General features: G+C 32.6%; 4 protein-coding genes across 10 annotated transcripts; 1 reads left to right on the plus strand and 3 right to left on the minus strand.

Moving 5' to 3' along the window:
* Positions 1-3901: 3901 nt before the first annotated feature.
* On the plus strand, positions 3902-6960 carry LOC108479756 (WD repeat-containing protein GTS1). Its single transcript, XM_017782530.2, has 8 exons — positions 3902-4232; positions 4341-4548; positions 4647-4742; positions 4882-4956; positions 5187-5297; positions 5872-5963; positions 6253-6337; positions 6464-6960. The coding sequence occupies exons 1-8, from the start codon at positions 4096-4098 to the stop codon at positions 6830-6832; spliced, it is 1173 nt and encodes a 390-aa protein (XP_017638019.1). The 5' UTR covers positions 3902-4095; the 3' UTR covers positions 6833-6960.
* Positions 6961-7075: 115 nt separating this feature from the next.
* LOC108479757 (sm-like protein LSM4) lies at positions 7076-9678 on the minus strand. Its single transcript, XM_017782531.2, has 8 exons — positions 9526-9678; positions 9248-9296; positions 9023-9064; positions 8808-8906; positions 8591-8668; positions 8137-8176; positions 7552-7713; positions 7076-7379 (listed from the first exon to the last, which is right to left on the minus strand). The coding sequence occupies exons 2-8, from the start codon at positions 9248-9250 to the stop codon at positions 7357-7359; spliced, it is 447 nt and encodes a 148-aa protein (XP_017638020.1). The 5' UTR covers positions 9251-9296; positions 9526-9678; the 3' UTR covers positions 7076-7356.
* Positions 9679-11171: 1493 nt separating this feature from the next.
* Positions 11172-18003, minus strand: LOC108479719 (DNA mismatch repair protein PMS1). 6 transcript variants are annotated; one of them, XM_017782466.2, is made up of 11 exons: positions 17460-18000; positions 17057-17380; positions 15148-16473; positions 14433-14710; positions 14225-14351; positions 13762-13830; positions 13571-13644; positions 12731-12796; positions 12479-12582; positions 11868-12049; positions 11172-11580 (listed from the first exon to the last, which is right to left on the minus strand). In XM_017782466.2, exons 1-11 carry the CDS (start codon positions 17691-17693, stop codon positions 11455-11457), a joined length of 2910 nt encoding a protein of 969 aa, XP_017637955.1. In that variant the 5' UTR covers positions 17694-18000; the 3' UTR covers positions 11172-11454. The 6 variants fall into 6 exon arrangements, 2 of the variants coding, with proteins under 2 accessions (XP_017637955.1, XP_017637954.1); XR_008275773.1 differs by having other exon boundaries at positions 11868-12015; positions 14225-14710; positions 17460-18003; XM_017782465.2 differs by having other exon boundaries at positions 14225-14710.
* A 1353-nt stretch (positions 18004-19356) lies between these two features.
* LOC108478317 (thiamine pyrophosphokinase 1-like) lies at positions 19357-22109 on the minus strand. 2 transcript variants are annotated; one of them, XM_017780765.2, is made up of 6 exons: positions 21863-22109; positions 21624-21720; positions 20926-20998; positions 20620-20721; positions 20086-20335; positions 19357-19912 (listed from the first exon to the last, which is right to left on the minus strand). In XM_017780765.2, the coding sequence occupies exons 1-6, from the start codon at positions 22002-22004 to the stop codon at positions 19794-19796; spliced, it is 783 nt and encodes a 260-aa protein (XP_017636254.1). In that variant the 5' UTR covers positions 22005-22109; the 3' UTR covers positions 19357-19793. The 2 variants fall into 2 exon arrangements, with proteins under 2 accessions (XP_017636254.1, XP_017636256.1); XM_017780767.2 differs by having other exon boundaries at positions 21624-21725; positions 21863-21992.
* Positions 22110-23416: the final 1307 nt, after the last annotated feature.

Genomic DNA, 23416 nt, shown 5'->3' on the forward strand with positions numbered 1-23416 from the left:
ATCAAGTTGGGAACGTTATTTACCATTAGCTAAATTTGTATATAATAATAGTTTCCCATCAAGTATTCAAATGGCTTCATATGAAGCTCTTTATGGTTGAAGATGTCAGTCACCAGTGTGTTGGACGGAATTAAATGAAAAGAAAGTGATTGGACCAGAGTTGATTCAAGAAACAGAAAGCACTGTCAAGAAGATTCGAGAAAGACTGAAAGCAGCTTTTGACAGACAAAAATCGTATGCAGATCTGAAACGTAGAGACATTGAGTATTCAGTTGGGAACAAAGTATCTCCTTGGAAGAAAATTTTGAGATTTGGTCGGAAAGGTAAATTGAGTCCACGATATATCAGGCTATATGAGATTGTGGAAAGAATTGGACCGGTTGCCTATCGATTGCCTTTACCTTCAGAATTATAGAAGATTCACAATGTTTTTCGTGTTTCTATGCTCAGAAAATATCGATCAGATCCTTCTTATATTATTTCTATGGAGGATATTGAAATTCAACCTAATTTGTCATATGAAGAGGAACCGGTTAAAATACTAGCCCTAGAAATAAAAGAATTGCGTAAACTGGTTCCCTTAGTAAAAGTACTATGGAAAAGTCATAACATTGAAGAAGCAACGTGGGAACCAGAAGATATAATGAGGTCTCAATACCCCCGTCTCTTTTTAGGTAAATTTCGAGGACAAAATTTATTAAGGAGGGGAGAAATGTAATGACTCGAAACTTAGGGGTATCGAAAAATTGTGTATCTGGTTCACTATTTTCGAAGATTGGGTTTGTAAATATTTATTAGAAATATTTACGAAGTTAGTTAAGTGATTAATTAGATTTTAGTTACGTGAATTAGCTTGAATTAAAGTTAATTTAGTACAAGGACTAGATTAAATAACGTGTGAAAGTTGAATCATAGATCAAGATAAATTGAAGGATTAAATTAGCAACTAAACCATAGGTGCCAAATGTATGGTAAAAATTAAATACAAGTGTAAAAAGTATTATACATACATTTGTAATATATGTATGTATTTACTTATTATTTATGTAAATAATAATTATTACAAAAATATAATATAATAATAAAATAAAGCATAAAATAAAATAAAAGAAATAAGGAAATAAAGCAAAGAAATAGAACAGGGAAAGAAACAAAATTGGAGAAAGAAATAAAGGAAGAAAAAGTAAAGAGAACTTTAGGGTTTTGAAGCTTGAAGCTTAATTTGGTAAGTCAATTTAGTCCATTTTCTTGTAATTTTGGTGTTTATGGAGTCCTAGAGACAAATATTACTTGATGTAAGTGGAAATTTTGAAAGTTAGATGATTTTTAGACATAGGTTATGCTGAACAAATTGTTGAATTAGGGATTTAATTGAATAAATATCAAGTTAGAATTGATTAAAGGATTAAATTGTAAAAGAAGCTATAAGTTTTATGCTTGAGGGGCTAAATTGAAAGAAACTTGAGATTAGGGTTTTATCATGAATATTTAATGGTTAAGGTGAATATGACAAGAAATTGAATAGAAATGAAGTAAGAATTGCGTGATAAAAGTAAATGAGTTAATTAGGATTAAATTGAAATTGAGAATTGAATTGAATAGAAATTCAATTATTTATTGTGAATTGATATTGTATTAATAGTATAAATTGTTTAATTTTCGTAGCTAACGTAGTACCGGAGACATCGACAAAGAAAGGAAAAAAGAAGGTTGACGAGGAGTAATCTGATAAATTTACGGTTTGTATTTCTATAAACCAAACTTAATAATTATTATTGCATTTATTTTACATATATGGTAAGTTTTATAAAGGTAAGTATTGCTATTATTGTATTCAATCGAATTGAGTTGTGAGTATTTGAATTGAAATGTATATTAATTGTTATCTAAAAATTTTTAGTGAAAAGAATACATTATTAACAGTGTCGGGCTAGGTTGGATATAACTGGCGTGCCATAGGATTGGAAGTGTATAGGGATACTTCGACCTTGAGTCGATGAGGCACTAATAATGTCGTACTTTTACTTCGACTTTGTGTCGATGAGGCACTTTGTGTGTCGTATTGATAAAATAAGCAAGTATTGAGGACTAAATGTGTTATTATACTGGCTAGAAAAAAAAGGCTTTTCGTGACCAATTTATCAAAGTGATCAAAATAGGAACGAATTCAAACATTAGTGCTTAAATTGAAAATTTTTAAAGTTAGATTACCAAAATAGAAACATGAACATAATTGGGTGACCATTTGTATAGTTTACCCAAAAAATAAAATAAAATAATATAATTAATAATCATGTACAGAAATTAAAATTTAGATCATGAATGTAGATAATAAAATCGAGTTTGGATTTTTATTAATTTTATTTTATTAAATTATTATTTATTTTGCAATTTAAATGTTATATTAATAATTTTTATCGATATTTATTTTATAATTTACTTATCATATAATAATTAATAACATACTAAGAAATTATTTTATATTTATTTAGTAATATAATTAGCAATAACATATTTTCTCCTTAGTTCAAAATTTTTTCTAAATTTTGTTTTTTTAAACTCATATTTTGACATATACTAACTTTTAATGTCGATGTGTTACATGTGATTTTATACATTTAATATTTAAATAATCAAACAAATATTGTGTTTTTATTTGCAATAATTAACCTAAAATTATCGAGTATAATTAAAATGTATTAACTTATCAATTCAAATATTATGATAGAAAATTTTAAATCCAATTACAATATTTTAAACATATTCAACAAAGTAATATTCTTCAAAATAATAATTAATTAACATAATTAACTTTAATATTAATTAAGTGATAATTAATATGCATAGATGATAGATATTATAGATGTGTATATTAAAAGTATAAATATGTTATCAATAAGTGGTTGGGTGCAATGGTAAAATAGATTGCATTCCCAATGGGAGAATATAGGTTTGAACATTGGAGGCAACATTATTGGTAGTGACAATCACAAATCCTAAATATGAATCAGAAAACAAATATGCATGATATAAAAAAATTAATAAATATAGTATATTTTTATAATAAGGCTCTTAGGTAAGAATGTTTTATTTTTATTTTTATTTTCTTGTGTGTTGAATTTGAATTTTTATTTTGGAGTAATTGTGAATTTCATCTCTACTTTACAAAAAATTTAAAATTTAATTTTTCTATTTTAATTTATTAGAATTTGATCATTATACTTTACAAAAATTGAGAAGCTAATCTAATTGAGTTACATTGTTAAACCTTTTGTTTAACCATTAAACTTAAAGTTGCCAGTTCAGTAATTTATATACAAGGAACTAAATTGAACTAACTTTACCAAATTCTAACAAATTAGTTTTTTGTAAAGTGAAGGGGTGAAAAACAAAATTAGATGTTTTTATCGTTGCTAGAAAAAAACAGATGAGGTGGCAAAAACTGATTGGTCACTAGAAACAAGTTGAGCCAACCTAATGGTTTTTATTGGTAAAATGATCTCCCTAGTCCTTCTCAATCTTGAAATCGAGCAAATTGATCTTTCTCAAATCTATCAATTTTGAAAAGAGCAGCTAAGACAATTAATCATGAGTTAAAGTCTTCTATCAATTATACAAAATTTTAATTGGTATAATAACAAATTTAGCTCTAAAATTTTACACATTCTATCAATTTGATCCTAATTTAACAAATTTATCTCACTAACATTTGTGTAAATATATAAATTTAGAGGTTGAGTTTGTTGAATTTTTTTAGAATTAAGTCCAAAATGACAAAATATATAAACATTGAAGGTTAAATTTGTTATTATACCAATTAAAATTATGTAAAATTGATTGAAGGCACTAACACGGTGAGTAATTGTCCTTGCTCACTTTTGAAATTAATATGGATATTGCTCCAATTTTTGTGAGAGGGACTAATTTGACCAATTTCAAAATTGAGAGGAACTGGAGAGATCTTTTACCGTTTATAATCGACCGTCTCTAAAACCCTGAAATCCTTCATGCCTATAGGCGCCCCCTCCTTGCTTTTGCCTCTTTTTCAATAGCTAAAGCTCAAAGCAACCACAAAGATCTTAAAAATTCACAGACATGGAGGTAGAAATAGAAGCTTCAAAGATGGAAGTAGAAGAACAACAACCTATTCCCAGTTCAACCAAGAAATTTGGTCTAAAAGATTACATACAAACCAATTACGGCGACGATTATGTATTCCAAATCGTCCCCAGGTACGTTTCCTTTCTTTGAAATCGATTCTAATCGTTGAAAATTGGGTTATTATTTTTTTTAAAGTTCCCGTGGTGTTAATGTTGATGGTAATTGGGTTTTTGAAAAAGGGATGATTGGACTTCCATGGCGGTATCTTTATCGACTAATGCAGTGAAACTTTACTCGCCAATGACGGGTCAATATTTTGGAGATTGCAAGGGACATTCCTCAACTATTAATCATATATCTTTCTCTGGCGGTTCCAATCAGCATGTTTTGCACTCTTGTTCCTCTGATGGAACTATCAGGGCGTGGGATACCAGAACTTTTCAACAGGTTAATTCATAGACCAGTGTTTTTCCCGTATGATTTTGAAATTGAACCTCTTTTTTTTATTGTTTTTTGTGGATTTTGTTTGATGGGTTTTGATTTAGGTATCGTGTGTAACTGCTGGTTCTTCTCAAGAGGTTTTTAGCTTCTCATTTGGAGGGTCTGATGATAATCTTTTGGCTGCTGGATGTCAATCCCAGGTTTACTATGTCTATACTGGCTTTCATCACATTATATGTTCTTAAGTTATTGTTTTTTGCCCCACTTAGATCAAACATCTGTTAGTTTTGGTATAGTTTTTCATGAATGTTTGTTATTGCTTGTTTATCAACAAGACAGATACTTCTCTGGGATTGGAGGAACAAGAAGCAAGTTGCATGCTTGGAGGAATCTCATGTGGATGATGTTACTCAGGTTTGTCTTTGGCCACTGTTCGATCTTTATCTTTTTTGAGGTCTATGGGCTTCTTCTATTTTATTTACATAATTACATCCCCATTTTTGTGGCCATGCTTGGCTTACAGAAACTTAGAATGTAGATTAAACAAATTTGTGCTTTTGCGATAGGCTAGTAATGGTTAGGATTTTATCAGTTGAATCATGTAGCTTATTCTCACCAATGTTGTTTCTCCTTATTGTTGAAAGGTACATTTTGTCCCTGACCATCAAAACAAACTAGCTTCTGCTTCTGCTGATGGATTGATTTGCATATTTGATACCAATGGAGATATCAATGATGATGATCATCTTGAATCTGTAAGTGCTGACTTGTTTTTCTGTTATTTTGTTTAGTGACCGGTATATCCACTAGATATCCCTCCCTCATTCTTTTAGATATGTGAAGGATGGTTCCTTCTTAGGTTCTTGTTCCTACCATGAAAACTTTTAGCAGTTAAGTTTGATATCAATTTAGTTGGGTGTATTTTTATCAGTATATAATTGAAACTTTTTGCTGGTAAAGTTGTTTATAACTTCAAAGTCCTCATGTATTTTAGCACAGACTGGGTGAACTCTTATTGCATATAGCTGATTAAACTGTTAAGTAATCTGTTAACTCATCCTGATGATTAATTGTAATACTACTTCCTATAAGTACTTCCTATGTGAGTTCCTAGTTTATACTTGTTCCTTTTCAAACTAATGTCTTTTCAGTCTATACACTCTAAACATACAAGTTATTTGAGCAGCAAAAGAGTTTTATCCTTATGCTCATGGTCCATAATTTACTACTTTTTTTGCTCATCTTAGTGGTTTAGAGAATGCACTGTTTCTTTTTGACAATTCCCGCCAGTAGTGACTATATGATTTTATTTTTGTCCCAAAAATTCAGGTTATCAATGTGGGAACTTCAATTGCAAAAGTTGGGGTTTTTGGGGACTCTTATGAAAAGCTCTGGTGTTTAACAAACATTGAGACTTTAAGGTATCTTTATCCCTGAACCATAAATTATTATGCTTTGTTTTCTGAATTTGCAAAATAGTGGATGGAATCTACTCTGTTCTCTCAACTCTCTTTTTTTAGTGCCGGTGAATCAGTACCAACATTTACCTAGAAATATACTTGGAACAGAAATTACATTTAAGCTCGACGACTCTGCGCCAAAATGTCTTCTTTTTCTTTTTCCTGCTAATTTGCTACTAGATGCATTCAATGACCCCCCCCCCCCCCTTTTAATTAGTTCTTAAGACAATTATTTTACAACCCCTCGCAGTGTATGGGATTGGAAGGAAGGAACCAATGAAGCAAACTTTGAGGAAGCTCGTTCATTGGCATCAGAGAGTTGGACATTGGATCATGTAAGTCGAAAAATAAGCTTTTTCTAGGGGTAAAGCAAGCTATGAAATTGGATAAAACATGGACCAATTTGTATTGAAGATCATTTTACCAAAGAAGTCCCATTGGGGATTTTTTCTTTTTCGCAGGTTGATTATTTTGTTGATTGTCACTGTTCCGGAGGAGACAATTTATGGGTGATCGGTGGGACTAATGCTGGCTCTATAGGTTATTTTCCGGTAAAGCATAAAGGAACAGCAGTGATAGGACCTCCAGAAGCTGTTCTTGGGGGTGGCCATATGGGTGTTGTTAGGAGCATATTGCCTATGCCTAGCATGCAAAGTGGAACTGCTCAAAGTCAAGGCCTTTTTGGATGGACCGGTGGTGAGGATGGTCGGTTATGCTGTTGGAAAGGTGATGATTCACAAGTCATCAGTCGGTCCTGGATCTCAAGTACAAGTACATTGGCCAAGAAGGTACCTCGAAATCGAAAAAACAGTAGGCGTTGTCCCTACTAAGTATACATTGCACTGCTCTCATGGTTTGTCTTTGTAACTTTTTCTTGTCCCTCAAAAAGTTTTCCCAGTTCATGTGCTGTAATGTAAGAAAGCACTTGGAAATTAAATTGTTCTACTATTTAAAGCAATTGTTTTCTTTCTTTTTCTTTTCAGCCTTCGGGAACTCTTATTACTCCCACCATCTATTCCCCACGAGTATATATATGTATATCGCTAACAAATTTGGAGCTCTTTAGCTTGACATTTCATGATAAGTAAATAAATTCATTCCAACAAAGTGGGTAATCATTTAACAGGGAACTGTCTGACAATACAGAACCTTAATAAGATAAAGGGCCAAGAAGACAATGTGGCAAACCACAAAACAATATCTTAATCTTAATTTTGCAATGCTACATGATATCTGGTACTTCGGACAAACCACTCCGACAGAAAAAACAAAAAGGATAGAAACCAACTTCGGTCAATTGGAGGCAACCAGCTTCTAAAAATAGCAACGTTGCCCAATATAAAGAAGCATGACATCAACCTCGACCTCGGCCACCACCTATTACCAGAAGTAAAAGAAGACCATTAGTCTGAATATGTCAAAATGTAAAACCAGCCATGACAGATTATTAAATTATCTTCTAAACTACAAAAGGATTTCACAGTGTTTTCAATGCCAACATATGAATACACGCTTCTGCAGCTGCTTGTTTGACTTTTAGAAAATTTACCTCTGCTTCCACTGGTCTTTCCACCTGAGCCACCCCTGCCTCGTCCTCCTGCACCCTTAGCACCATCTTCAAATCCACGCCCAGCTCCTTTTGGTTGCCTTCCACCAGGACCATCTTCTCTACCTCTACCTCTGCCACGACCTAAAACAGGAGGCTTCCTATCTGAAAAGGTAACCGCAGTCAAAAGGCCCAGTTAAATACTCCAGTTTTCAAATGCAGAAATCTCTAATAGTATCCAGTATCAACAAGGGCAAAGTTTTGTAAAGTTGGTACTGTATTCTGTGTGCAATTTTCTGGATGCACAGAATAGAATACAACAGAAACAAAAGAAAAAAGGGTGTTCGGGGGGACAGAAAAAGGTGGGAACATAAAAGACTACATGTATACGAAAATTACATCACTTCCAGCAAACAATTATCCAAAAACAATTTAATCTGCAACATACACCTTCAGAGAATGTGCCATACATGCTTGAAATGCAACTCATCAGAGGAACAAACTACTTGTACTCATATTTTTACTTAAATTGATTACCACAGTACTGATCAACCACTTTTAATAACTAGCAACAGAATTAAACCATACCTGCACGACTCTTTGTTTCTTCCTGAACTTTATCAATTACCTGAAATTCAATGGCAAAGTTATTCAGATTAGCAAATTGGTGAAATAAGCTACTAAAATGGTTAGGAGAATGGCACAAGAAATTATAATAAAGACCAAGCAGCAATATTTAAGTGGAGCTTAAAATTCGAGAGGGTGCAGCACAAACGGCATGTAAGATAAGAAGATCTAAAGTTTGTTTTCCATTAGAGATGGCAGATGTTCTTATAAAAACAAATCATTACACAGCTAGCTCCACATTCCTAGAACAAAAAACACCCCTTTTAAAACCACAGTTATCAATCACTAAAAATCCACTTCATGCTTTCACAAAGACAACGATGAATCAAGCATTTATAAAACTTAAACAGTGAATAAAACTAAAAATGCGATACTCTTGACGTAAACTAAACAACATATATAGAATAAAAGCTACCTCATCAGGAACTCGAAGATACTTAATTGTATTTCCACGGATATAGCATTCGGGCATTCGCCAAAACCTGTCTCCATCCTACAATATGTTTTCAATCAAACCCCCACCAAATATTTTTCTTTTTTTAAGAAAATAAAGAAAAAAAATATATTCTTACATTTATTCCTGAAAGGAAATAAAATAAAATGAGAAACACTGAATGAATTGATATTTGTACCTTTGAAGTGCAGATAACTTCACGAAGATGAATGTTCATCCAAGTGTCGCAATTGACTAAATGTCCATTATAAGTCTCCCCATTTTTCAGTTCCACCAGCTGTTAGCCAACAGAAAGACCAAAAAAAAAAAAAAAAAAGACATCTCAAAAATCAATAAATGAAGCAAACTTTTATCAGCAGTCCATAACGGGAGTGCAAGGGAAAGTATGATTACCATAGGATGGCCCTGTGCAGTTTTTAGTAGAGAAAGAGGAAGCTGGCAGAAGTTTGTGTAAAACGGGTTAGCCGAGGAAATAACAGTTAACAGAAAATAAAATGAATCCAAAAGCCCTTTGACAGCCCAAGAGAAATTGCCATAATTTTTTTTTTCGATTTCCCCATTTTTCATACGATTTATAAGGAAATCAGAATGACAAGTTAACAGCGTAGAGTAATTTACCATCTTGTTCCTCCTTTTCGAATGCAGTAGAAGCTCAACCAAAAAATAACTGCGAGAAAAAAAAAGTCAAGACCGATATCAGAAAGAGTAAGATAAAGGAAATGATTTTAAAAAAACAAAACAAGGAATTGAATCTTATTATGATAGAACAATTACGATTTGAAATCTAACCCTAGCTTAGTCAAAATTTATAACTAATAATTACCTTAAAGCTTCGCTTTGGTAAGAAGAAAATAAAACCCTAAATAATAAAAACAAAGAAAGGGAATTGAAAATACCAACGAGAGAGAAGAAGGAACAAGGTTTACGCTTCAGTTTGAATTTCGATCTCACTGTGTTGTTTTTTCCCCGATCTCACGCACTGTTTTAAAAATAGAGTTTGCTTTGGGGGGATCGGGCGGGTTCTTATTGCCTGTAGTCCTCTACACGTTTATAAAATATAGTTGAAAATATTATAACAATAAAAGTAGTTACTTTATTTTAATTATTTATATTTAAAATATTACATTTTAATCATCGTTATATTATAAAGTAGTTAATTTATCATTAAAATTTACTATCTCCTAGTAAAAGTCCTACGTGACAATTTAAATAAATTTTAGATGTCAATTTAAGTGTTCAGTTGTTGAGATAAAAATAATTTTAATTAAATAAATTTAATTTGAATTGTCAAATGAGTATACCATAAAATAAATTTTTATAAATTTTGTGTTCATTTTATTATTTATATTAAAATTTATAAGTATTTCTCCAAACAATATTATTTTGAAGATTTGAATTTAAATTTTTTATCTCAATAATATAAATAATTTAAACAAATTTAAAAGTAATATATTTTTTAATAATAACCAAACTAGTACACGTTTTGTACATTGAAAAGAGAAACCGATTTTTGCATTTTTAACCATGAATCTCAATTCCCTGTCGATCAGTTGGAAAGAAAAAAAAAAACATTATGACTTAAAAAAATCATGAAGACATGTTGGAAAATCAAACCAAAATTGATTTGGAACCAAAAAAGCTGACGAAATGTTGTAACCAAAATAGATTCAAATAGATTGATTTTAGGTGTTCATAGCATAGCATGATAATTGGTATGGTCTGTACCGGTTAAAACATTCTGCTTCATTAGTAAATTAGAACCATAAATTTTAGATTCTGTTTTAATGAAAATTTTGATTGATGCCAAAAAAATAATAATATATTTTAAAATTAATAATTAAAATTTAAAAACAAAATCAGAATTTGTATTGAAACGAAATCTAAAATCTATTATTCCGATTTATTACTGAAATCAAACATTCTGATTGCTATAAATAGTACTGACTACCACGTTATAAATACCTAACAGCCAATCTATTTAAACCGATTTTAGTTTCAACATTCCGTTAGCTTTTTCGTTCCAAATCAATTTTAGTTTGATTTTTTACATGTCTCTTCTTGAATTTTTTTAAGAAAATCATAATGTTTTTTTTTTAATTATTTTTTATTTCTTTCCAAATATTTGACAGGAACTCAAGGAATTGGGATTCATGGTTAAAAATGCAAAAATCGATTTCTTTGAACTGATTTCTCTCTCTAACTTACAAAACTTGTACTAGTTTGGCTATTATTAAAAAGGTTGCATTACTTTGAATTTTTTTTTTAAGATATTTATATTATTGGTTATTATTAACCGATCTCACGTCTGCTAATAAAGAAACCTTTCTTCTTCACTAGATTTAAATGGTATATTAAAATGTATGGTAAAAATATAATTTTTTAAAAATAGTAAATTTGATTAAAATGTTAATTTATTGTGTTGCAAAGCAATTTTAAAAATCAAAATAAAAATCGGTATTTTCTAAAATACAACATAATTATATTTTCCATATTACTTTAAAACAACATTTTTTAAATTATCTATGAAAAAATGGGGAGCAAATTTCACCATAATTATTCTAATCTCATTCATAGAATTTAGACTGAAAGACAATTTCTATATCCAGCCATTTTCTTGGCCGCCTTCGTTCTTCTTAGACGCCTGTAACAAGATAACATTACAAGGAAGAACCCAACAGAACAGATCCGGCAGCCATTCCTAATACGGCAGTATCATTGTACATTTCCAGTGCTTGTTATCATCACTAGCTGGAATATATACAGAATAAGTTCAACTCAAGCCAAAAACAAGGGGCAGAACCACATGGATGGACTGGAAGGTGGGATCAACAGCTAGTGTCATTTTCATCCGGTTCTTTGCTTAGGGTTGTCAGGTCTACCAAATGTCGCATCGTAGGCCGTCCATGTGGGCAATTCCACGGAGACTTCAAGTCTGCCAAATGCTCTACTATCTGGGAATATCATGGCAAACTTTGAGATGCATACCCTTGATCGAAAATCATTTAAAAAAGAAAAAATAGAACATGTCCATATCAAGTAGCTTTACATAAGAACTTGTGTGTAATAATAAATTGAAAGCATGATTTGAGTGGCTAGGAATGGGCGAATGCATCCGTACTCCATGTGGAGACACACAAATCCAACTAATATATTCAGAACCTATATGTACATGCTAGTAAGTAGAATCCCTGTTTATAAAATATAGAATGCTCGCAATGATAAAAGGAATTCAGATTACCTTCTGCATTTCATTTCGTCCAAGTGGATCTCCTACCATGACAGACGATCTGCAAGCACGTGATGCTAACATTGCACGAACTCTAGTTGGGCAAACAGAATCAGATGTGTCCATTTTATAACTACCGATTATCGAACATTCTCCTTGACTATCAGAAAGAGTAGAGATCAAATCTTTAACATCTGTTTACAGAGATATCATTCAATATGCTGTGCACATAATCCTTCAAGACATCATTATATTTCACGAAATGAAAATACTGTCAATAAAAATTAATAAGGCACATATTCTCTAGACAGGCAAAATTCAGAGTGTGTTTATTTTGCAGATGCAGTGTTTTTACGTGTGAGTCTAAAAATTGCCTCCCTTGTCGTATTTATTTGCACATATGGGCATGGCAAACATTTATAATGTTGTTCCCACCATTTTGATATCCATGTTTCTTGCTTAAATTGTCATTTTCACTACATTTTACGTAATGTGCATAATCAAGTACATTGGTTGCGAGTTGATAAAAAATTCCTAGTGTCATATGCGTTCTTTAACCAGAATACCATAAAGGGGTAAAATGAATTTAATGAAGAACAACGTTAAATTAAACACATAACTACCTTCAACTCCAAAAGTAATGTTTTTACTGAAGGGAACAGCTCTGAGATTAAAATGGTGCCCTGGTGGAGCATGTGGATCCTCTTCCAAAATAAACCCATTTTTCCTGAATATACAAAGATAAAAATTTATAAAGCCACATTACAAGATTTAATTCAGAGGTCATGAAAAATTGAAATTTCAAAGGATTCTGGGAGGAAAAAAGAACATATAGTTAATGAGTGAAAGGAACCGCATCTAACAGAAAATTGAACCTGATTATGTCCATATGCATTGAAGCAACTACTTCTTCTTCAGGAGATAGCTCCAATCTCAGAGGCCTGCACATGGTAAGAAGTCAAGTTCAGAATTCGCTGTGGAAATTAAATGATCTCCTTAAGAAGAAAGCAGAAAACAAAACAGCTGCAAGTCTTGGACTACCAATCCAAAACAATATATGTATTTATTTTTTTCTGAGGGGTTTAATTTATGACACTCCGTACTTTTGCATTCCATGCTTTCCTAATCCAATTAAATACTTTTGAATTCAACACCTAAGTACAGCTGCTGCTTCAGAGCAATCACCAGAATAATATATGTATCCAGTTCCCACCCCTTAAATGAAAAGCAAGGAAGCTAGAAATACTTCTAGCTTGTGATGATTTCAAGCATGTTTACTGTGTAAAAATTCGGCCAGAAGCTCCAGAAGGGACAGCTCAATGGCTGTTCAGAAGCCACATGATGTATCCATTCAGTTCAATAGCTCAATAAAATTCACCTAATTGACAGGCACAATTACAGGATAAGTAGACAGCAATAGAGCGAAAATTTTACTATAATTTATAACCAACTTTTAGATCATTTTCTTCTTTGTGATCACAACCATTAGAATCTACTTTATTTACTATAGCAAAAAGATAAAAAAGACTTCTAGCATCAGGATCCCATATGTCGCTTACTGCAATTTTTCAATTATTAATTTCTGCACTTCTAGGATCTATTTACTTATCTTCAATCGTCATTATCTAAAATACTTTGCATCTGATTTCAGCTTTTATAATTGAGAAAACATTATTTGAAAATAAGTAATTCAATAAACATTATAAACTCCTCACCGAAGCAAAGGCTGCTGGTTCAAGATGGTTGATTGAGCCAGATGCTCAAAATTGTATTTCTCATCAGCAGCATGCTGAAAATACACAGATCTTATTTTATTTTATTTTACAAAAAGGATAAGCAGAAAACTAATTCCGTATGAAAGTGGCAAAACCAAGCAGGCATGAAAAAGAAATAGCTAAGATGTTACCTGATCCACAATAAATAAATCTTCATCTAACTTCCCAATGATGAATCCAAGATTAAATTGCCCGACCACCTGAGAAACAGAAGCAACCATTTGCCATAACTAATTAAATATGATAGTATTTCATGCATGCATATATTCAACTATCACGTTTACAGTTTCAGACTTGCACTGAAACATTAGAAAACTAACCTGCTTCATTACCAATGTTATTAACAGATACATTTAGTTGAGTTCATGCTAGTCATAATTGAAACCTAACTCATCTAAACCAATCCTGATCAAAGACTATAAAGTGCTCTTATACATATTAAATCCAATCAACTAGAAGAAACTTGTATGAATTTAGAATTTGAGAAATTCATGCATGTCCACAAAAAGCATAAGCTAGGCAGTTCAGTGTCTCCCACAAGACTCCAGGTCCAACAAAGCAGAAAGAAATAAAAGGCTTTTGTAGCATAAAGACCTTCATTCGGCTAAAGTCTTCTTTTTTGAAAAGTTTCTCCAACTCTCTAGTAGCAGCATCTAAAGCTTGTACTTTTTGCTCCACATCCTGTGGTTGAGAAAGCTCAAGTGTTGCAGCAGTATAACACCTATTGACAATATCGAAAATCAAATTGCCGAAAAAGAACTGGATAACTATTCTGCTACTTGGATTGAATATTTTCATGGACCTTGTTTTCTTCATGCTGAGGAATCTGTAACCGGTGTATAGTACTCTTGACATCCTCTGCCGCCTCTTTGTCAATAAGTCCTCAAATCTAAACTCCAAGGTAGAACATATCTTTTTATCAGATAGAGGTACGGAAGCATCTACAATTAAAGCAGAGGATAGAGACTCTGATGTTGGAACTGTAGATGCTTTTTCAGGTACATCCTCGGGATTTTTGTGGAATAAATCACTGTGTTCTGTTCCAGCAGAAGGCACTGCTTTTTCATGATTCTCAGATTCCTGTGAAAGAACTAGTTGAAATCAGAAGAGTGATCATTGATAACAATTAGACTTCCAGGCTGATATTCAAGATTATGAAGGATGTACACCACAAAAAGGATTTCTACCTAGGTTTTGGAGAAATGGTAGATGCATTGTACACAACTATGGTACATAACTTTTATAACCTTTACCAAATACTCCTGTTCATCTGAGCCCTGAGGTATCTGATACTGATATATGTTTGACTCAGTTAAGATAGGCAAAGAGAAGAGTCAGATAGCATAGTTTAGAACTTTGTTTTGAAAGGAAAAAACCATATGCAGGTTTTTCCTAAATATTGGTCGGACTTACTTTTATTATCATAAGGAATTTATCCAGCTTAGTTTTTCTTGTCTTGTTTTGTTACTGGTATAGCAGGACTGACCGAGTTAAGAATATATACTAGGACCATGTACCTCTCCAGGTTTTCCACCACTAGTGTTGCCACTAGGAGAACTAGGATTTTCAATTTCATCCAAGATGCTATGCGCTCTGAGAAACTTTCTAGGCTCGTTCTCATTCAACTTGGAGGAATCATCAACTTGATCTCTTAAGCCCAAAGCACGCAGATTCAAATTGCTGTTTTTCGATTGGTAATGAAGACTTTGATTTCTTAAGACAGGCACTTCAGATAACACGGTACTAATGCTTTCATGCTTCCTCTTATTTACAGTTACAAATTTGTTCAGTGATGATTGAACGTAGCCTGAATGACTACTACAATCTCTACTTACAGAATTTCCTTTCCCAATTGAAGTTGAAGGGGATGAAGAGCTCTTGCTAGCTGTACTGTTCATATGAGTTGTCAAACCCCCATCGTTAGGCTCCAAAAAACCATCAATCTTATTCATTCTGTGTACTTGTAAGGTGAAGTCCTTCTTCAATGAATCCTCATGATGTCTAAGGGTTAATCCTCCTGATAAATCCTTTTTAGCTGTATCATCCATATGATATGTCAATTGCCCTGCATTAGCCTCAATAACACCATCGACCTTGTTTGTCCCTTGTACTCCTAAAGTCGGTATGTTCTCAAGATCACTAGATACTGACCCTTCTGATAACTGCAAACTTTGAGCGTTGATATTGACAGTTCTAAAGGACGTTTTATCCTCTGGAGAATGTTCCCTCATGGAAACTTTCAAATTGACTCCAGCTGAAGGTGACTGCTCTGAAAGGATATTAGATTTTTCAGGTGAAGAGCAAAGCTCAAAGGAATCTGCTTCCTTAGTGTCGTCAACTCCATTAACAATATAACTGGCATTACTTGAGGAATATATCTGCTGCAAACCCTCCCTCAAAGATTGCAAAATCATGCTTTCATCAGAAAAAAATACTTTTCTTTTATCAGGAGTGACATTGACATCACATGCTCTAGTTGGAATGATAAAATTCATTATGGCTACAGGATACTGCTTAGAGTTTGCACCTTTATATATTTCATTCACAAGCTTGCTCACTTTAGGCATATCCACTGGCCTACCATTTACAAAAAAGTATTGTCTGTCTCCCATACTGCGGCCACTACCCTGTCCAGACTTAGAAAGAAACCCTTCAATTTTGCAGTCGTCTGATATACATATAGACATAGGCTCTAAGCAGTTAAACATGTTCATGCCAAAAACTTGTATGATGCTATCTTTGAGGGAACCACTTCCTTGCGTTTTAATAACCACAGACTTTAAATTCTTTCCGCTTGTGTTGCTGCAGACTAACCTGGCTCCTTTTGCCGTAAGTGCATATGCCTGTAATGAAAAACATAAGAATAATATCCTTTTAATCCACAAAATTCCAAATTAGTGAAAGGATGAGTGCCGAGTAACACAATGTAGACGTACCACATAGCTATGATTGAGCAATGAGTATCTCTAACTCCTAACACAAAAAGGAGAAGAAAAAGCCAAATAGTAGTCTGTCATTGTAAGAGAACGGAGAGATTACACTCTTTATTGACTGATAAATTATATAGTATCATTATGCATCTATGCACTGTAAGGATGAAACCATCAGTCATGTACAAGATACTTCAGGGTTAAGCAAACAATATCCAATCAAAAACTCATTGAGCATTACGTAGACTCCAGTCATACTCTATAGGCATTTTTTCAGTGCCTTCCTGATAATGAATCACAAATCTTACTTCGGAAAGGTTCTCATATGCATGTTGCTTCTAAATTAAGGACAAAGCCTTATAAACACGTTATGTCAACCCTAGGCACAACAAATATAGACCAATCTAATGTTGTTCTCATCCAAATAAAAAGTTTAACAACATAACAAGTAATAAACTACAATTTTAAAGCTTCTGATACCCATGGATGCACTCACATTCAACAAGGAAATAAGTTTGCCATACTCCTTGCGTATGTTGCGATGAAATTCCTTGCTTCGCACTGGTAGATTCGAAAACAACTTCTTGACAGTGACAGTTGTACCAATTTGCCGTGCAGTTTTCTTCTCAGCTATCAACAGACCAGAATGATCAAAAGTTAAATGCGTTGCAACGGGTTCATTTTTCGTTCTCGTTTCAATAGTCAGATTCCCCAAAGCGCAAAGCGAACTCAATGCCTCCCCTCTAAATCCAAACGTAGTCAGAGATTCAAGGTCTGGAAAATCCGCAAGCTTCGACGTATGGTGTTTAAGAGCCACGACCTACAAAATAATAAAAATATAAAAAATAAAAACAAAAATAAAAGGTAAAAATTTTTTGCGGCTAATGGTGGAATTTTACCTTGAAATTAGCAGGTGAAATACCACACCCATTATCGATGACCTGAAACCATTCTTCCCCGTACTCTTTGAGAGCGATTTCAATACTGGTGGCGCCAGCGTCGAGGCTGTTCTCAACGAGTTCCTTAACGGCGGAGGAGAGGTCTAATATGACTTGACCGGAGCAGATTCTGTGAACGACGCCTTTGTTAATGGGCTTAATTACAGGGGACTTAGATTGAGGCGATCCTTCCATTGGAAAAAGAGTAAATATTTCAAAGAACCGAAGATCCAAGAGTAATTTGAATGACAAAAACCCTAGAGAATGGAGAATTTCTCTAAATGCGAAGCCAAAAGGTGAGAGCTAGTGTTTTAGCACGGAGGAGAGAGAGAGAGAGAGGTACTAAACCCTATCTGGTTAGATTTTGCCGCCAAAAGACAGAAGCGAAGCAAGGAGGTGTATACTTGGCTGGCGCCAATCAAAGTTTGACTCCATATGTAGTTCATCTTATTGTGTTCCTTTTTGGTTCTGACACTTGCTGATATTGGCATCTTTTGATTTATGTAATTTTAAAATTATTAACTAATTTGATTAAGTTATTATATTTATAAAAATAAAATAAAATTAAAATGTTACGTTAATCACTTGATCGAAATGGATCAAAATTGATTGGAATAAAACTTAAACCATTCGATACTTAATTTAAGGCTGAATGGATACTTAACCATGGTCTATATAGAAAGTAAAATCCACACCTTTTTATATATTATTTTTATTATATATGTAATCGATTTTATTAAACCCAAAAACAAAGTTACATTTAGAACAAAAGTTAAAGAAGACCAATTTATAGTTCATTTGAAAAATAAGAGAATTGAATAAAATATATGCTTAAAAATAGGTTTGGATAAAAATAAAATTCGTTTAGAAAATAGGTCGGATTTTAAGTAAGACCTTTTACTCGAGTTTGATCAGACTCTAATATGCAAAATAAAAACTATTGTTTTTATTTTTAATAATTTGTTACTATTTCACTATTATATTGCAACTATTCTATTGTTATTATTTAGATATTGTATAAATGTTATTGTTAATTTGTTACTATTTTAGAGTTATTTACTTGTTAAGTTGTAACTAGGGATGGGTAAAATTGATTTAATTCAAAAATTCGATAAAATTTTAAATTTTGAATTAAATGGTTCGAGTTATTTGAGTTAATCAAATTATTTGGATAAACTCAAATAAAAAATTAAGTTTTTTGGTTTAACTCGAATTTGAATTACGCAGTTCGAGTTATCCGAAAATCTGAATAAGAAAATGCAAAACTATGTAATTTTGATAAATATTTACTCGTTAAGTTAAAGGACAAAACTATTATATTTGTTTATGTAGTTAAATAATCATGTACTTCGTCTACTAGTTAAATAATTCGTCCATGCAAATACAACATTGAGTATAAATAATAGTATTTGTTAACTCGACTCGACTTGACTCATACTTTTTTAACTCAATTCGATTCAAAAAAAATTCAAATTAAATCCAGTTACTAAAATGGAATTCATCAACTTGACTAACTCAAAATTTTTCGACTCGACCGAATACACACACCTAGTTGCACCTATGTTTGTATTATTTAAGTATATATATTATATTTAATTTATTTTTAATTTATTAAAAAACATTTATTTTAATATTTTTAATTTTTTTATTATTATATATTATATATTTTTAAAAAAAATTATATAAAAAAATTAATACGACCAAGACAGGCCGGACCAAACCTAAATTTTAGCATTTTATCTGAGTCAAACTTGGGCCAAATTTTAAACTCATTTTTCAGGCCAAACCAGACTCAAACCTAACAAACAGATCTAAAATTTTGTTTAAACCCAACCCGTGCATACTTTTTTGTGTTTGCTTTTTAATTCTATAAAATTCCTTAAGAAATTCCCATAACCTCCAATACAATCTCCAAATTATTACAACAAAAATAACAATCAAATTAAAACTCAATCAACTTAATTGTATATTAACAAAATTTGTCGACTTACTGCATCCCATGGATCTAAAAGAAAAGAGACGTAACTAAATTGGAAAAGAAAACAGATAATAAATATTGAAATAATATATGGTAATAAAGTGGTTCTAACTTTCAGACGACAACAATTGCTACATTGCATGGCTTTGCACTTCTGCAGGCAGCAATGCAATAGTTTTTCATTTTTCATCTTTTCAAGATCACCCCATCAACATCGGCTTTTTCGACCGGCCCTTTTTACACGAAAGCTATATCCGCAGCCAATTCATAAGAAAGCAAACTATGAAATATATGTATATAATAAATAACAGCCACTACTATAACTTCTTAATGGAAATGGTCCAAAGAAGGTCACAATCAGATTGCACCGTCACTTTCTCTTCCTTAACTATATTCGATGTGCTTACTAGACCACCAAATTCCATCGCTGTGTTATCTGCACCACCCATTTGTTAAAATCATATAGGATATATAATTAGTTTCCTTCCATTACATATACCTCCATTGCTGGAGAGCTTCAAAGACATAAGCATGAAACTATGTTCATTTGAGCTCAACTACCAAGTATAAGAAAGCAAGCACCAGAACAAATGTAATGATATTGCTTACTCAGGTCCCACTGAAGCCCGGTCGTTGTACTGCTTTTTGATGGCGTCCCAATAGGGATGAGTCCACAGTGCGGGCCCTCAACGGAAGTTTGGATATGTATCTCGTGACAGTAAGTCCTTGGAAGGAGATGAATGAGACTATCGTTGGATAAAAGGACTATTCGCATGGACGAGAAACGGCATATGACATTTAGGTTCCCCATCTCATGATCAAATCGTCCACCAAGTGCTCCAACAACAAGAACGCAAAGCTGCCATTAAACCAGGAAAAAGAAAAGGATTATCTAAGCACACTCTACAAGATGCAATGCATAGTATCTTTCCATGTTATCTAGACTCTTCATTTTCTTCCAAAATACAGTATGGTATACATTCAGACATTAGTTTAGAGTATGTTCTTCCAATATAAACATAGTCACATTGGACACGAACTCTGACACCCACATCAGGAATTCACTCTGAATCCAAGTAATAAATATAGGCATCTATGGCAGATTCCTCTAGATAAATTCTAGAACGCTTAAGTTTAACTTACATTAGACTTATCCAAACCCGAAGCAGAGTCACGAATGTATGTTACACATTTATGTAGATCAGTGGTATCTTGATCATGAGATTTATCAACAATTTCAGTTCCCTACAAAAAAGCAGCAAGTAAAAACATCTCAACACTAAAATGTTATGCACCAGAGGGACCTAACACCTTAAATTGAAGGAGAATGAACATAATGCTCATCAAAACAGAGCAGCAAATGAAACAAACATAAGAAAGAAGACATAAATCTTTACAAGTTTGAATTTACCACAAAATTAATGTAGAAATAGAAAATTTCCAACTTACAAGGCTGGCATAAAACTCAAGAACTTCTCTTCGTATCGAATCCATATCTCCTTTAATTACATCCGGCTTGTATCTGCCATGAATCAAAGCGCCAATGATATCATATTACTTAAAAAGTAACAACAAAGGAAGCCTTTTCTAGATCACTTATAACAATAACATTGTTCAGGGACAGCCGAATTATTTGGAATAAATCTTCGAAGTATCATCCACAAGAACCAGCAAACCCTTCAGCAGGTCTGGTATCATCGAGAAAGTTTGCCTCCAATACTGCTAAAAGAGAAGTATATAACAAACAAAATAGTTGGCTTGTATATGCCATAAGACATGGATTCAAATCACACCAACCAAAAACAATGCTAAACCTGTTGAAAGGTCCGCCGGCTATGATGGATAACACTTTGAAGTGAGCCATCCCTCAACAATCATAAATTTAAAAAACTACCCAAAAAAAGAAGCTATGTTCTAACAGCTCTTGTGTTCGTTCAAGAAAATTGTTGATCGAATTCAGTGGTTTTAATAACTAATGTAAGAATTTAAATCACATGAAACTCAGATAAAAGTAAATAAATTGATTCCGACTAAGCTTTATCGAACAACTTACATAAAAGGAATAAAACTAACACAAACCAAAGCTGTATATAACAGAAACGGATAAGAAATTTTTCTTTAAAAAAAAAAAAAAGAAGAAAAGAAACCTGCGTCGAACATCAGAGGCATCTTCCTGAGGGAAGAACAGAGGCATTTCATCATACAAGCGATTGGCGCCACCGTCAGCACAGAGGTGAAGCTGAGCTGTTCTAAACCAAAAAAAAAAAAAAGAAGAAGAAAAAAACATTTAAAATTTGAAGAGACGCATAATAATGAGTTTTAAAAATCTTTCTTCAAAAAAATAAATCACTGAATCAATGAAAGGAGAAGAGGATGAAGTAAGGACCGTGGTTCCAGAGAAGAGGAGTGAATCTGGGAAGGTTTTGGTTAAGAACGAGCAGGGCGTACGTTAGAGAAGGGCGTCGTTGTAGGGGAATCGTGGGGAGAAGAAAACAGGACGAATGGTGCATAAGGTCCATAGCTATCATTCGCTTCTTCACCAAGCGCAGAGAAGAGGGGGAAGGGACGGTAAAATGTTTGCCTTTGCCAATATTATAGATTGTAGCCTCAACATTTTTGTACGGAGCGGTGCATCATTGACTATTGAGTATACTATTTGTTTAATTTATTCTTTTTTAAATTGTACTACAAGTCCTTATCTTATTCATAAATTGTGAATTTTAGTCTACATATTTTGATTTGATTAATTTAGTCATTTTACTTTTTGAATTAGTCAATTTTAATCCCTATACTTTTGACATTTTAAAATTTCCGCCAAATAGTTGCAATTTGTATGTGATATGAAGACAAAGGAGCAACAGGTATTTTGATACATCTTTCTTAATTGAGGATGCTATCTTGGTGCAGATTAAAAAGATTGTGCAGGCTTACTTGAAAAGAAGACCAATCAATAGAACTGATCCTGTTAATGCTTCACTTTGTGCTTCTTGAGGTATCATTAGTTAATTTGTTTGAATAGCTTAAAGTTATTGTACAGTGTCTTTTGTTCTTTTGTAGTAGTTTAACTGCATTCTTAAATTAATGAATTTCATCATTCATCTAAAAAAAAAAAACAGTTGCAATTAAGTTTGTTTAGCTAAATATTGTTATTAGTCTTGCATTATGCATAAAGTTATATGTTTAATTTATGTTCTATAATTTAATCATTCTTAGCCCTTTTACTTTTTAGAATTATAAAATTTCAATATTTATACAAACAATATCTATTAAACCCATAAACAAATCTATTTTTATGAATACTTTATGAAAATAGCAAGCTTATTTGATATAACACATGATAATATGTTTGTCCTATAAGATTTTCAAAATAACTTTTGATTATTTCAAAATTCAAAAAGTACATAAACTTGAAATATCAAGTATAAAGACTGAATCCATAACTTCCTTACAATACAAGGACTGATGGAAGAACTTAACCAATTATTATTGATTTAAAACGTGGCCGCTGGTGATCCTCACAAATTGTACCTTTCACTTTGTCTTCATCGCAAACGGTACGGTCAACCCAAACCAAAAAGGGCACTTTTAGACTTGCTCGGTTTTCACGCCAAGTGATGACTCTTTTCCTCTTCTTTTTTTAACCAAAAAGTATGGGTTTTAAATATATCCAACAACATTCTATGCTACGTTAATAATTTAATATATGCTACACAAAACATCTTAACGTTGCTTGTGTAACACTTGTATATCAAATGATAGTCCTTTTGAATATGTGCTTCAAAATAAAACTTCGCAATTATTTTAAATTGGTATTAACTACCAACAATGTCCCAATGTTTAGCTCAATCAAACAATGACAACCAGAAAAAACATATTAAGATGTTTAATTGATTGAAAAGATATATAAATATATATACAAAAGTTGACAGATATATTACAT

This window comes from Gossypium arboreum, chromosome 12 (assembly GCF_025698485.1).
Source record: "Gossypium arboreum isolate Shixiya-1 chromosome 12, ASM2569848v2, whole genome shotgun sequence".
Taxonomy (NCBI): domain Eukaryota; kingdom Viridiplantae; phylum Streptophyta; class Magnoliopsida; order Malvales; family Malvaceae; genus Gossypium; species Gossypium arboreum.

Excerpts from the sequence above, each read along its gene's own strand:
- LOC108479756 (XM_017782530.2), top strand. The coding sequence starts at position 4,096 with ATGGAGGTAGAAATAGAAGCTTCAAAGATGGAAGTAGAAGAACAACAA. Across the intron at positions 4,743-4,881 it reads CTGCTGGATGTCAATCCCAG|ATACTTCTCTGGGATTGGAG; the intron begins GTTTACTATGTC and ends TCAACAAGACAG. Across the intron at positions 5,298-5,871 it reads ATGATGATCATCTTGAATCT|GTTATCAATGTGGGAACTTC; the intron begins GTAAGTGCTGAC and ends CCAAAAATTCAG.
- LOC108479757 (XM_017782531.2), bottom strand. Across the intron at positions 8,669-8,807 it reads AAGTTATCTGCACTTCAAAG|GATGGAGACAGGTTTTGGCG; the intron begins GTACAAATATCA and ends AACATATTGTAG. Across the intron at positions 8,177-8,590 it reads ATCTTCGAGTTCCTGATGAG|GTAATTGATAAAGTTCAGGA; the intron begins GTAGCTTTTATT and ends ATTGAATTTCAG.
- LOC108479719 (XM_017782465.2), bottom strand. The coding sequence starts at position 17,693 with ATGGAAGGATCGCCTCAATCTAAGTCCCCTGTAATTAAGCCCATTAAC. Across the intron at positions 17,381-17,459 it reads TTTCACCTGCTAATTTCAAG|GTCGTGGCTCTTAAACACCA; the intron begins GTAAAATTCCAC and ends ATTATTTTGTAG. Across the intron at positions 12,050-12,478 it reads CATTACTTTTGGAGTTGAAG|ATGTTAAAGATTTGATCTCT; the intron begins GTAGTTATGTGT and ends CTCTGTAAACAG.
- LOC108478317 (XM_017780765.2), bottom strand. The coding sequence starts at position 22,004 with ATGATAGCTATGGACCTTATGCACCATTCGTCCTGTTTTCTTCTCCCC. Across the intron at positions 21,721-21,862 it reads TCCTCTTCTCTGGAACCACG|CTCAGCTTCACCTCTGTGCT; the intron begins GTCCTTACTTCA and ends GGTTTAGAACAG. Across the intron at positions 20,722-20,925 it reads TTGAGTTTTATGCCAGCCTT|GGAACTGAAATTGTTGATAA; the intron begins GTAAGTTGGAAA and ends GCTTTTTTGTAG.